This window comes from Lacerta agilis, chromosome Z, assembly GCF_009819535.1.
Source record: "Lacerta agilis isolate rLacAgi1 chromosome Z, rLacAgi1.pri, whole genome shotgun sequence".
NCBI classification, from domain to species: domain Eukaryota; kingdom Metazoa; phylum Chordata; class Lepidosauria; order Squamata; family Lacertidae; genus Lacerta; species Lacerta agilis.
In genome coordinates, this window is record NC_046331.1 from 19,381,229 (window position 1) to 19,395,827 (window position 14,599).

Genomic DNA, 14,599 nt, shown 5'->3' on the forward strand with positions numbered 1-14,599 from the left:
GCTCCTCGCGTGGAGGATCCAGCTGAATGAGTCTCTCTCTCTCTCTCGCCGAGCGAGGACTCCTCCTCCTCCTTTCAATGCAATCGTCGCCGCCTCGCCTCCAGCAGGGAGATGGGAGGGAGGGGACTGTCAGCCCCCACTCCTAGTCCCCATTCCTTGACTGTTGACGGCTTCGTTGCGCGGCCAGGTACAGCAAGACTCCGGGCGCGCGTGGCGGACAGAGGGAGGAGCAGAGAGTGGTGGGGGTACTTTTAAGCAGGGATACAGCCCATCTCCGACCGGGGGGTGGCGGGAGAGAAAGCAGATATAAGGCAGGCAAGCAGAGGCTGTCCAACGTCCCGGCGGCTCCCTCTGCCTCCGTAGATCGCAGCCGGGACTCAGCTGGCAACAGCTGGTTCGGAACTTTCCGGACCCCTCGCAAGAAAGCTTGGATCCGGATCCAATGGGCGCTGCAAGACCCTTGGCTTGTGACCAGCTATGAGCCGGCAGCGGCCCTTCTGGCTGCCTCCGCCGCTCTTCCTCTCAAATCCCTTTTTCCGCAGCCAAGATGCCGAGGGCGAGAACATCAGCGATGACTTGTTTTCAGACTTCGAGGGCTTCGACAACGAGAGCTCCTTCTCCCTAGACGACTGGGACGTGGACGATTTCGACAGCGGCACGCGCTACGAAGGGGCGTCCCAGAGCCGCAGGGTGAGGGCGCTGCTCATCATGGCCTACTCGGTCATCATCTGCATCTCGCTCTTCGGGAATCTGCTGGTCTGCCATGTGGTGGTGAAGAACAAGAAGATGCACACGGCCACCAGCCTCTTCATAGCCAACCTGGCCGTGGCGGACATCATGATCACCACCCTGAACACGCCCTTCACTTTGGTAAGAAATGGTCACTAGAAGGGAACGCTCCCCTACTCACCCAGCCAGCAACTTGCAGTGAGCAAGAATAAGTTATGTAGCTCCTGGCTGCATGGCACAAAAGGAAAAGGCATTGGGAGGTGGGGGGGGAATGCCAATCCAGACACTAGCTCTGAGTTGCAAAGTTCTTATAAGTATTCAGTCTAGCAGGCAAGGGCTACACCAGCTGCATCTTCTCCAGCTGATGGATGAGACCAGGCTGGTTTCCCCCTCGCCATGATGTTGCTCCTTGGGAAGAATAATTCCTTTTGTAGATCTAAATCTGAACAAACTAGCAGCAGCTGGGTCATCGGGTATTAGAATTGTTAGCCCACAGCATTTAGCACTGTGTTGGCTCCCAAACAGGGCTCAGTCCCAAGGCAGGAGACAAAATAACAGGGGCAAGAGTTCCTCTGATGGTATGCAGAGTGCCTTCCCTCCTCTTTCCCAGTGGCTGCTCCAAACTGCACACCGAATCTCTGTGCTGGTGCCAGCCTACAGCAAAAAGCTCCACACACCATGTGAAGCATATACTGTAAGAGTTAATCAATAATTTTTATCTGTCTGTGCAATTGCTCCAATTTAAGTTCCAAGGTGACTAACAAGCAGTTAAGCAAGTTTATCAGAAAGTATTGCAGCACCTTAAAGCTGATGAATGTACTGAGCAGGCATAAACTTTTGTTTATCTTTGCTGTTTTTGCAGTAACAGACTGACCTGGGGGAGAGGGAGGCATACCTCTATCCTAGCCATGAGTCAGTTTCCTTCTTTGAAAGCTTTTGGGGGCTCACACGTATCCCTCTTTAAGAAGCCGTACCCCAATCCCAGAAGCCACAAGAGAACTGTCTAGTTCAGTGTTCCCCAAACTTGGGTCTCCAGCTGTTTTTGGACTACAACTCCCATCATCCCTAGCTAGCAGGACCAGTGGTTAGGGAATATGGAAAGCATAGTCCAGAAACAGCCAGAGACCCAATCTCTGGGTCCTGCTTGAATGGGGAAAAAAGGAGAGCAGATGCAGTTGGACTGACTTGCCACGTGTTTGGTGTGAGTGAAGTTATACACATTTTAAAAGCCGCCCACCCATCATATGACCATTAAGTCCTGAGTCTAAAATTACCAAAGTGCATTTCTAGGGTGTGCTTAAGCTTCGGTGTATTTAAACCTTTTAAACTTCTGCAAATGCTATTATTTTGGAATGCCATGTATAGTCAAGTACAGCCTCCAACTGTGAGAGAATATGATTTCACAGGGGAATAAGAGGGAAGGTGTTCATTAATTATTTATTAATTTACATTTCTCTCCCAAATTTCCTCCCAAGGAACTCAAGGTGGCATAAATGCCGTCATTCCTTTCCATGTTATCCTCAGAACTACCCTGTGAGGTAGGTTAAGCCAAAAGAAAGTGGCTGGCTCAAGGTCACATCCAGTGAGCTTCATGGCAGAGTGGGGATTCGAACCCTGGTGTCTCAGGTCTTAGTGCAGCACTTAAACCGCTACACCAGCACTGGCTCATCTTATTTCTCTTCTGGTAATAAGCATTTGGAGTTTTTGCTCCTGATCCAGCAGGGGCTTGCTCTGTTCTCTACTGGACCACCACCATTTGTGCACAAAGTTAAAACTCCCCCCTGGTATTACAGCAAAGGAGAATGTATACCATTCAGGTCTCTAGAAAATGAAGAAACTTCCTGTCCCTTCTCAGTGCAACAGAAATAGTGCTCAGTTCTTTCAATCAGTTTTCAGTAATGATATATTTATCCCACAGTTCCTCCAAAGAGCAGAGGGTAACACACATAAGTTCCCCCCCTTTCCTTTAAAAAAAATCCTCACAACAAACCTGTGAGGTAGGTTAGGTGGGAGAGATTGAAGGACTGTTGCTCCATGGTAATGTATCTTCCTTGCAAGCAGACGTTCCCAGGTTCAGTCCCCAGCATGGCCAGGTAAGGATAGGAGAGGCTATCTCTGGAAACCTGGAGAGCCACTGCTGGTCTATGTATACAGTACTGAGGTAGTGGACCAATGGTCTGACTTCATCCATAATTTAAAATATATAAAAAGTTTAAACCACTACAGAATAAATTAAAACAAATTAAAACTTTCTTTCTTTTTTTTTTATAAGAATTTATTGTCATTTTTCTTATTACAACAAAAACCCACACCCACACCAACATTGATAAAAATACAAATCACTTATTCACTAAAACAAACACAAACATTGCCAAGTTTTCTCCTTCTTCCTTAAGCTTCTTCTCAGAAAAAAAAAAAATTCTATTTCCATATCTTGACACGACTTCCCCTGCCTTTTCACCATTGGTTTTACGCCTAATCTATTTTTCTTAACCCCTTCTTTTAAAAATTAAACAAACTTTTATATATAAAATACAAAAATCATCTTACTTAACATGATCTACTATTCATCTTAAACTAGTCTTCTTAGTAATACCCCCATATGATCATACCTCATCCTAAATCCTCATCTATTATTCTTATCTTATTCTTAAACATTACTTATTCTTCTGTCCTGCAATCTGTTGCTAATCACATAAAACTTCAGATATCTCATTTAAAAAACAAAAAATCTAAACAAACTGCCGATCTTCACATTCCAATTTCAGATTACCATATCCAACCGTTTTAAATTTAATTTATTACTTCACCCCACACCCCTTCTGTCCATTGTTTTTCTCCTAGTAGTGCCAGAGCCAAATTTCCAATTGTCTATTCTTCCCAAAAAGTCACAGAGGCAGGCACAGTTCAGAGCGCTCCTTGCAACGAGCTCCAGAGTATCCATCTCACGATCTCCCGGCTGTTCCATTCCTCCAGACCATTCTTCTTGAAAATAGCTCAATTCTTTGTCCCATGCCCTCGAGCTCACACCTCGGGGGCTGGATATAACAAAACTTATTACCGTCTTGGGGCTGCCACCCCCAAAGACGGAGTCTTTTTTCTTTTGGAGCAGCCCTGTCTTTTCTTTCCATCTTCCTACCCACCCTCTCAGCTCGCAGCAGACGCGTTCTTCCAAAGTATCAAAATATTCAGAAGCCTCCTCTGCAGGAAATTCATTTCTTATCAGGCCCCCACACAAGGCTTTTACTTTCCAATAGAGAATCTCCAACCTCAGTTCAAGGAGTCTTTGTTCGTCCGTCAAAGTGGAATTCAAAACAAGCTTCCAAACAAAGCCCAACACGATAGAAGGAGGGGTAGGAGTGAGTGTCATATTGCAATTCCTGTCTTTATGTCCGGTTAGAACTTTTCGTCGCCATTTTCCATGAAATCAGTATGCAAAGACCGAGACTTTCAAACCGAGATATCTTTCACACCTTTACTCCCCGAAGGGAAATTGTAACAGTCTCACTCTCCACAATTCCGATACTTTATATCCATTTAGTAGCAACAGTCATTCAAGCTGGTTAGCTTCTTCCGACCAAAGGGAAAAGGGCAGGCTGCCTTTCTTCTTCCCCCGGATCGTTCCATACAGTAAAATATTTAGTCCAATCTCGTACTTACGACCTCCGGGTTCTTCAGGACCTAACATCACAGGTAGAACTTCAACGCTCATCTCGGGATTTGTCGCCGCATTTGCATCCCGGTTGGGGCATGTCCCCTATGGCCCGGCTCCGTAGTCCCTTCACCCCCACCCCCCCTTTACAGGGGGAGCGGGGGAAGGGTTCGGAGCACAACGGGCACCGCCGGGGAGCCCAGGGCGCGGGACGCTCTTCCCGCGCCCCAACCGGAGCCCCGCTTTGCGGTTGCGGGGCTCCTAACCCCCGGGATGGATCGGGCGCTTCGCAGCCGAAGCAGCCCCGACCACCCGCTATGGCGTCGCCAGCCGGAAGTGAAAACAAATTAAAACTTTCTAAACATCTGGATAGACTTGTCTAAATAAGAATGTATTCAGCAGGCACCAAGGAGAGTACAGTGAACTGCAAACCTAACCCTAAATCACATATTCAGCACCACCCACTCTCCTTACTTAAAGTACTTTATCTTGATACTGGGCTTGGAGAGGTGTGCAGATAGAAGACTCTTGTCTGACAGCTCCTGAAACAGCTCCTGACCCAACAGAAGAAACTGGTCCCCCCCCCCAAAAAAGTAATGTTAGTTTGGGAAATGTTTTGAAAACACAGTGTACACTCCACTGGGAAAATCTTTTGAAGCATCCCAAATGGATTGTGGCCCCATTTCCTCGTTTACAGACACTTTTACAATTGGCCTCAGGGCCAGTCCACCCATGAGTCAAGGTGAGGTGACTGCCTCAGGTGGCAGAATCCCCAGGGGCAGCAGATCCCAATGCTGATCTTTATTCCCCTCTTATTCCTGATGTAGATCTTCACTTATCCCTTCTTCCCTAGCAGGAAGCAGGGTGCTGTTTTGTACTTCGTTTGAGGTGCCCAGAAGTATTGGGCTGGCCTTGGATGGTGTGATGAAAGTCTTCTGCCCTTGTTTACAACAATTCATGCAGTTCAATGGGAATTGTACCCTAAAAGGGAAGCTTTGGTAACTTATTTTCAAATTTGCATCTGGTTTGTGTGTGTTGATAGGGTGTTGTATGACAGGTTCACCTTGGACCTGTCTGCCAATCTATCCCACTATACAATGCTCTTGTAAGGATACACTGAAGAGGAACCATGAATCCTGTGTTCCTTGGTCTGATGAAGTGGCTAGAGTTTGGGGCTAAGACCTGGGTTCAAATCTCCACTCAGCCACGAAGCTTTCACTGGGTAACCTTGGGGGCGGCCAGTCACACAGCCTATCAGCCTACCATACAGGGTTGCTTTGGAGATTAAATGAGGAGGAGGCCCCTGGAGCTCACTGGAGGAATGCAATAAATATAAATGCAATAAAAGAAACAAACAAGTAAACAACTAGGAGTGCTTCCACATGGGTGTCTACTGTGGGGTGTGTCCTCATACATGCAAATATTTTGTACACCCACGTGGTGTCTCTGTTACCCCCCTCCAAAAAATAATAACCCAGGTTTGCCCTTTCTAGTAAGAATCTGATAATGTGAAAAAAACATTTTGCCAACAACCCATTTACAATATCTGAATGATCCTTTATGATATTAAGCTCCTGTTTGGGTGAGGGGGGGGGAACCCTTCACTTTAATCCACATTTGAGATGTTTTACAAACTGACTGCTTATACTTTTCTAGGTCCGATTTGTTAGCAGTACCTGGGTTTTTGGAAAGCAGATGTGCCATGTGAGCCGGTTCGTCCAATATTGCTCTGTCCACGTGTCTGTGCTGACTCTGACAGCTATTGCTCTGGACCGCCATCAGGTAGAGTATCGTGTTTTTTTTAAAAAAAATCCAATACTTTACAAAGAGAATACAAAATCTGCACCAAGAGAATGCAGATTCCACGATCAGAATTAATAATGCACTTTAAAAGCTGGGGGAAACAGAATGGCCTGCTAATGGCAGGTAAGGGTGAACGCTGAACATTGCTTGGGCAGGCGGGTGGGACACGGGAACAGTCGATGTCATCCTGTGCTGGCATTCCAAGACAAGCGTATAAATTTTCACATGTCAGCTGGCAACCAGTTTTTCTGGTGTTTCCCGAGAATGTCATTCAAACATAACACTGGCTGGAATGGGCTGTTGTTGTTGTTGTTGTTGTTGTTGTTGTTGTTGGCCTCAGATTTGACCAGTAATGAGAGCCAGTGTAGTGTAGTGGTTAAGAGCGGTAGTCTCGTAATCTGGTGAATCGGGTTCGCATCTCCGCTCCTCCACATGCAGCTGCTGGGTGACCTTGGGCTAGTCACACTTCTCTGAAGTCTCTCAGCCCCACTCACCTCACAGAGTGTTTGTTGTGGGGGAGGAAGGGAAAGGAGAATGTTAGCCGCTTTGAGACTCCTTCGGGTAGTGAAAAGCGGGATATCAAATCCAAACTCTTCTTCTTCCTCTTCTACCAACCTTGATTGCTTAAAAAGAGGATTAGACAAATTCATGGAATAACTACTGGCTATAATGGCTATGGCCTGGCTCCACCATCAGAGGCAGCAGTGCTTCTGAATACTACTTGTTAGAAACTGCAGGAACAGAGAGCTGCTCCTGTGCTCAGGTGCTGCTTGTATCTGGGTGGCCAGTAAGATAACCGGATGCTGGAACAGATGAGCCATGGCCCTGATCTAGCAGGCTCTTCATTTGTCCTTATGTTCATGAGATAATATACTAAGCAAATTCAAAGTGGGAGCAAGTAAACACCACCCACGCTATGAAAGGGGCAAGCACTTGTGCCCATATCTGCAATAACCCTGCCAACCTCAGTTGCAGGGACCATTTTCAACAGCTTGCAAGACCTTTTGCAAAAACAAACAAAGCCTCTTTTCACCTTTGTTTTGACTCAGCCCACTTTATTACATGAGATTGAGTCCTATTGATCTCCATAAGACATAGGAATATGTTTGTGAGTCAAGGCCTGTATGAGGATTTACAACCTTATTCATTCTGTGACTTCCTTAGGTCATCGTGCATCCACTGAGGCCTCGAATGTCCATAGTGAAAGGAAGGATCTGCATCGCTGTCATCTGGTTAATGGCAAGCTGTTTCTCTCTGCCCCATGCCATCTACCAGAAGCTGATATGGTTTTCTTTGGGGTAAGAGGAATAAAAAAAGCCACATCATTAAAAGGGGTACCCACTGCATTATTTGTCACTGCAAATATTACAAATGATGCCTGAAGAGATGGGAAGGTGCTGCAAAGGAAATTTATTTGAAGGGTTCAGCTCTGACAATGCTGCGCTGTCTTTTAGCTGCTTCTCTAGGTATCTATGCTCTACTTGGGAAACATTCAAACCATACCTTTAAAGAGTGCTTAAACAGTCACAGCTTTCCCTAAAGATTTATGGGACTTTGTTTAAGGGTGCTGAGAGTTGTGCTGAGGCCCCTATTCCCCTCACAGAGTTGCAGTTCTCAGAGTGGTTTATCAGTCGATGCTTCTTCACAGGGAAGTCTGGATACTGTAGCTCTGTGAAGGGAATAGAGGATTTCCTAAAAATACTCAGTGCCCTATAACAAAACAAAGCAAAACTACAGCTCCTGGGATTCTCTGGGGGAAGCCATGACTGCTTTAAATGTTATGTTGTGAAGGTGGCATTGGTGTTCCCCAGAACTGCTTCCCTCTGTACATACAAAGTTTGATAGGCCTTTAAAATGCCCATTCTAAGTTGCTTCCAAAGTTCCCCACTTCCCCTTAGCTTAGAAAGAGACCACACATTTGGTAAGTTAAAAATGGCCTCCTTACAAACTCTTCAAAATGCCATATTCCACCAGCAGCAAGAAAAGACTGGCAGTACAACTTACTTCAAAATTGGAAAATATTTCTAATTAACTATTTGTATAAATCACAAAAATGGCTTGTTTAAGCAACGCAATCTAGGCTTGGAGCATCCAAATTGGACCACCTTACTGGTAGGGTTCTCATGGTGGAAGAGAAGAGAACAGAGAGTTTGGTAACCCTTCCTCCCAAGGTCAGGAGATGTGACCTAGTAAAGCCTGGCAGCACAGCTTACTTTATGGTCTTAACCCCTTCATACATTAATTAGAGTTAAGCATGGTGGTTATATGATGCTAGATTTATCACACAGTCCGTTGTCCCTGTCCCTCCGCAACTCCAACAGGTTTGGGATGAGAGGGCTGTGCTGTCTGTCTAGCCCAACTTATCTCATGCAAGATGGGAAGAAACCTATGTAAACCTGTTTCTCACCTTTTGCCTGAAACCTCATGATACCTCTGTTAACAAACTACAGCTCCCAGAATTCTCTGGGGGAAGCCATGAATGGTTGTAGTAGTATCATAGCACTTAAAATGGATGGTGTGAACATGGGCCTAGCTTGCCTAGTCTACACCAGTTTGGTGGCCTCCTGATGATTTGGGCTACAACTCCCATCAGTATTGTCTGCTCTTCAGGAGGAATTTGCTCTTCTTCTGTATTCCAGAAACAGAACAATTCGCATGGTCTGCCTCCCAAGCTTCCCCCCTCCAAAGGACCTTTATTGGAAGTACCTGGATTTGACCACCTTCTTCCTCCTGTACCTCCTGCCCCTGTTGGTAATCTCCATCGCTTACACAGTGGTTGCCAAGAAAATCTGGATGCGGAACGCCATTGGTGATGTGACCATGGAACAGTACTATGCCCACCAGAGGAAGAAGAAGATGACTCTGAAGATGCTGATGGTGGTCGTGCTGGTCTTCGCTGTCTGCTGGTTCCCGTTAAATTGCTACTTGGTTCTCATGTCTAGCAAGGCCATCCAGAGCAACAACATCCTTTACTTCGCTTTCCATTGGTTCGCCATGAGCAGCACCTGCTACAACCCTTTCATCTACTGCTGGCTGAATGAGAACTTCCGCTCAGAGTTCAGGTCCCTGCTGCGTATGCGCTGGAGGAAGAGGGCCTCTGGAAATCACACCCTGCAGTTAATAATGGCCCCTTTCAAGCACACCTGCAGTGAGAATTGCCCCTGCAAGCAAGGTACCATTTCAGCAAACAAGAGGTGCATCCCACAAGAATTTGGTATGGACAGAGATATCCATTGTTCTGCCAATAATAACGGGTAGATGCATCTCTGCATCAGCCTGGTGCCCCCCAGATGTTTTGGAGCTGTGTTGCAAAACTACTGGGGGGCACCAGGCTGATGAAGTGTGCTCTGGAAGAATGAATGGGTTCAGAGGGCCCCCACAGCATTGTGTATAGAGCTACCCAGCCAGTGCAACTCTGGGATATCAACAGCTCCATACACAGATGCATGGACTGTTCAGGCGTTTGAGAAACAGAGACATTATTGTTTTTTGGCCTGAACTTAGTCAACGCACTCTTGCACAAATCAGTCACAGCTTTAGGGTGCAGTTCTCCAGGAAAGGTGTGGTGACTTTGGTAGAAGGGATCATTCTCACAAAGCACTGCTGACTATGGCACAGAAGCCACCATTAGGACTGAGACTTCATTTTCAATCATAGGTTAGAGCAGGCTTCTTCAGCCTCGGCCCTCCAGATGTTTTTTGCCTACAACTCCCATGATCCCTAGCTAGCAGGACCAGTGGTCAGGGATGATGGGAATTGTAGTCTCAAAACATCTGGAGAGCTGAAGTTGAGGAAGCCTGGGTTAGAGGGTCCCATCCAGTAAATTGATGCAGAATGTATTTCCTTAGTGCCCAGCTTGCAGGCCCAGCTACAGATGTTTTGCCACCTTAGGCAAAACAGAAAATGAAGTGCCTGGAGGTGGCATGGGGAAGTCCCTGTACAGTGAAGGGGGAGGGGGAGAAAAAAGGAGGCCAGATAGCAGCAGGCAATGGAGGTGGGTGGGTGGTGGTGATGAGGATAACAAGTGCAGGAGGCTGCAAGCAGTGTGCTCCTCAGGGCCCAGATCTGCCGCCCCTTCCAGCGGCCCCCAGCATGCCACCTGAGGGAACTGCCTCACCCTGCCTTGTGGCCACCTGACACTGGTACATGTTTTGAAAGTATTTCCTGGCCTATTATTTGCGCACAGGAATGCATGCACACAAAAAGCAGCACTGGTGCATTTGGGAACAAAGGATAGTTTCACCCCTCCTGAAAAGCAAAAAGCTCTGGTTTGGATACAGCTTACATCTTGGTCACCAGGAGGAGAGAGATTGCGAGAGATGAAGGCATACACTCCAACATTTTTATCCCCAAAATAGGAAATTCAGGAGAGGCACACCTTCCGGTCCAGTGCTCTGGGGATCATCAGGAGGATCATGCCAGAGCATCTTCTGGTGCAGCACTCTGGCACAAACCTGCTGACTCACACCAGAATGTCTTTAGGTTTGGCACTCTGGTGTGAGTACTTGCATCAGAGTGTTGGACCAAAAAAAAATAAAAAAAAATGGGACATTCCAGGATCCAAACAGAAGCCAGAATTGACTTCTGTGATCTGGGATGTCCTGCTTAAAGTGGGACACTTGTGGGTATGTGAAGGTCCTACATGCATCTTTTCCTCTTAAATATTGGAACCTTCAGCAGACCCTCCCTCGTTGAGGCCTGGGAACATGTTCTTTCTACAGGTACACTTTGGAGATGGAGCAGTTTTCCTCTGGAGAGGAAATCCAGTTTTGCGTTGTCAAATTTTGTCAAGTTATCAAATTTTAGCCTGTGCTTAAATGACAGGATGCTAAACAGATCTTTGATGAACAGGCAACTTATTTCATTAGGAACCAAGAGGGTGAATTTGACTGATGGTCGATGTTATGATGGAATATCTGTAATTCAGGATAAACCTTGTCTTTGAACCAACAAGGTGTGTGTTCAGTAATCTAGGCTGCATGGAGGCATCTTCACAATGCTATAGGAGAGATCAGTTGTTTGTATGTGGCAGGGGTGTGGGGAGACTGAATCTATCACCTCCTCCTTTTCCCTTAACAGCTGGTAAGTGTGATTTCTGATTCTGGAAGAAGCCTCTATTTCTTAATGTATAGGGGAGAAGAAACCATGGATGCCACCCCTGTTTACATGCATGGTTCTTCATCAAGCCTGAGATTCACAGGAGTTGCCAGCAGGATATTCTGTGCCTGCTACACTGTAGATAGATTGGACCATCCGAATAGCTCATGAAACAGGGTACATGTCATATACAAGTTTGTGCCCTGTTTTGTGTGCAAACTGGAAGGCCCCAAAATAAATCAGTGACCACAAGTGTATGATAAACAACAAAAATGTGAGCATTTGGAGCTTTTCCCATAATTGCATTTCCATGCTTGAAAGTGCTTAACCTGTTGAATTGCTGCCTGCCACACAGCTGTTAAAGAACCCTGCTTTCTCCCAGTGCCAACCCTAAACCATGCCCTGTACATACATCAAAGTAAGTCCCATTGTTCACAGTGACTTACTGCTGAGTAGACATGTTTACCATTCTATTGTTTGTTAACTATACTGTATAGTGAATTCTTAAGAGTGACTGGACTTCAGCTCCTGCACAGCAAGAGATAAGCCTGTGTCTTTTTTCTCTTTCTTTCTTTCTTTCTTTCTTTCTTTCTTTCTTTCTTTTTGACAAAGTTTTCACATTTTGGTTTTGCCATTTCAGGGAAGAGGGGTTCTTTGACCTTCGCTTGCACTCATTGTGTAATAGTATTTGCAGGAAATATCTTCCAGGGTGTATCTGAATCCACTGCAGAAAAGATGCATCCTGTTTTTCTGGAAAAAAAGAAGGGCAAAGAAGAGAGAGGGAGGGAGAGAGCAAAGGACTGGGGAAAGAAATAAGACCAAGGCAGGAAAAGTGGATGAAAGCGGAGGGCAAAGGAGCAACTCTTTAGGTGCCCAAACAACTCACTCATCAGTCACAACTCTTGACTTCACTCATCAACTAAAAACACTACCAGGCAGGCTCACTTCACAGAAATCGTTTAGAAGGGCACCTAAACATTTTGCTTTATAACTTAAAAGAAAAAAATGGAAGCCCCACTGGCTGTGTACTTGGTACACTAGTGTGCCCTATACCCACCTCTAGGTGGTGCTGCTTCTGCACATACTATATATGCACACATATGATGCCTTGCTGGATGAAGACACAAGTTTGTGGATAAATCAATGGTTTTCTGTTAACCCTTGCAGAAAGTTAGACTTTAAAAAAAAAAATCTTACACTGTGGCTCATCACTTTTGCTAACTGCCATCCTTTCCTACATAAGATTAAAGTAGTTTCAGATAAAGAAATCTTATTTGCTTTTTTTAAAACTTCCATCTGTCTGGTTTGCAGGAACGAGAATGGCTATTGTTTTATGCTTATATATTTATTTGAAGCATTTTTACCTTACTCTTCAGGCAAAAGAAGACCCCTCAGGATAGTTTGCAAAGATCAGTAATAAGACAACTCCTGCCCTCAGGCTTGCAGCCTAAAAGGTACAGCATAAAAGGAAAAGTGGTTGGGGAAGAGGAAGAGGAAGAAGGGGGGAAAGCAAAACTTGGGGTACTAGTTCTAAAATACTTTTTTATTTTAAAAAAAAATCTAGCTGGGATGGAGATAGTTCAGGGAGAGAAGGAATTGGTCCTTCAGCTGAGCTGGTGAAGTGGCACTGCCTTCTGCTGCAACCTGATGAAATGGTTGGTGGTGGCCCCAACTGCCTCATGTTGTTTTAAATAGTTTTGAATGTTGTATTGTTATGCTGCAACCTGCCCAAGGACCATAGGGTGAAGGGTAGGTAATCAATTAATAACGAGGATGATGTTCAAATTATGTTCAGTACAGGAAAACCTGTTGCAAGCTCTAGGATTTGCAGTCAGTTCAAGTGGTATACTGACAAAGAACTGACAAAATTTTGAAATCATTGTAGCATACAAAACATATTTTAAATACTATATTTAAAATGAGAGAGAGAGAGAGAGAGAAAGTTACTTCGGTGATTTTAAAGAGTCACTTGTAAAACGAACATTTTTGTGAAAGGAACACAAAATACAATAAGATTTGAACATTAGGGGGGAAATCCAGTATTTCCAGGCACTGTAAAATTCACTTCATAAATAGCTCAGGTAAAAAATTGCAGTTGAAATTTCCTACTTTTTCAAATTAATGAGCCAAATTAACAACACTAATCTGGCATTTTAAATGTATGAAAATGAGTAACAGTGTTCAATAAAAACATGATTTATTATCACTCATGAAGCAGAAATTGATTGCTGTAAAGACCATGATATCCCCAGTATGTGCCAGATATTCTTCCTGTTCCAAAATCCCCAAAGTAATTCCAGTTAGTATGAAAGAATATAATTTGGTGAGTCCCATCTTACCAGGTGCACAAGTTTAATCATATCCAGGGCATTTATTCTCAGGGATCTATTAACAAAATTAGTAAAATACAAACTAGTCTAGAAAACAAATTCATAAAGATGTAACTCTTTATCAGGTGCATAATTTTCTTTATTTCTTTAGGTGCTGGAATGGAAATCACGGATATGTTGATTGATCTCACCACCACTTCTGTAGTGCTGCAACATTGGCCATCACACTCCAAAAAATTAAGAACCCAATCTTCTTTTTTTCAAAACACAGCTGTCTCCTACCATCAGGTGTCTTTTATCAGCATTGAAACATACAAGTTCTCATTAGGTGAGCAGAGGGCTGATGCCACAGACCTAGCGGGGATCTACACTTGTCATTTACAACTTTTAAAAGCATTATTGAAATGTAACACCAGAGGGTGCTGCAGAGCAGCGAGCCACCAGCAAAGAGAAACTGCCAGTAAATGTTATAGAATGTTATTTTAATAATGTTTAGATGATCAATGTAGATCCAGCACTAGAACCCCACCCCAGATGATGCTCTTCTCTAGAAGATCTTAGACCAGTGTTTCCCTGGGGGTGGTAGGATTACCTAGGGGGTGCTAGGAGGCAAGGGGACAGCATGCAGTCAGTGTAGGTGGGTCACTCTGAGCTCATTGATTGCTTCTTTACGATTGACCAGGCTAGAGTCGAGAGTAAAACACTACCCTTGCTTTTTACTTAAAGTTCTACTGCTCTTGTTGCTTTCAAAGCTATTTTGTTTGGTTACTTTTGTATGTACGATTCTTAGCTGTTACAAGATAGCCAATTATTGGTAATATTTATTTTCTTATAAATTAGTTACCGTGCATATGTGCAAGGTGAAGGTTTGTGTGTGTTTGGTAAGGAATTACATATAAACATTTTATGCTATAGATTTCCTTCATCCTCATGCTTTTGTTGGTAATAATGCATAGAAATATTTCTCATGAAATATTCATTGCTGCAT

General features: G+C 44.7%; 1 protein-coding gene across 3 annotated transcripts; it reads left to right on the top strand.

Annotated features, from left to right (window-relative positions):
• The first annotated feature begins 313 nt into the window (after positions 1-313).
• LOC117040186 (probable G-protein coupled receptor 83) lies at positions 314-14,077 on the top strand. Of its 3 annotated transcripts, none has more exons than XM_033137794.1 (6): positions 314-870; positions 6,038-6,163; positions 7,349-7,482; positions 8,824-9,398; positions 12,658-12,735; positions 13,763-14,077. In XM_033137794.1, the coding sequence occupies exons 1-5, from the start codon at positions 478-480 to the stop codon at positions 12,696-12,698; spliced, it is 1,269 nt and encodes a 422-aa protein (XP_032993685.1). In that variant the 5' UTR covers positions 314-477; the 3' UTR covers positions 12,699-12,735; positions 13,763-14,077. The 3 variants fall into 3 exon arrangements, with proteins under 3 accessions (XP_032993685.1, XP_032993684.1, XP_032993686.1); XM_033137793.1 differs by having other exon boundaries at positions 8,824-9,378; XM_033137795.1 differs by having other exon boundaries at positions 317-870; positions 8,824-9,356; positions 13,763-14,076.
• The last annotated feature ends 522 nt before the right edge of the window (positions 14,078-14,599 follow it).

Excerpts from the sequence above, each read along its gene's own strand:
- LOC117040186 (XM_033137793.1), top strand. The coding sequence starts at position 478 with ATGAGCCGGCAGCGGCCCTTCTGGCTGCCTCCGCCGCTCTTCCTCTCA. Across the intron at positions 871-6,037 it reads TGAACACGCCCTTCACTTTG|GTCCGATTTGTTAGCAGTAC; the intron begins GTAAGAAATGGT and ends ATACTTTTCTAG. Across the intron at positions 6,164-7,348 it reads TTGCTCTGGACCGCCATCAG|GTCATCGTGCATCCACTGAG; the intron begins GTAGAGTATCGT and ends TGACTTCCTTAG.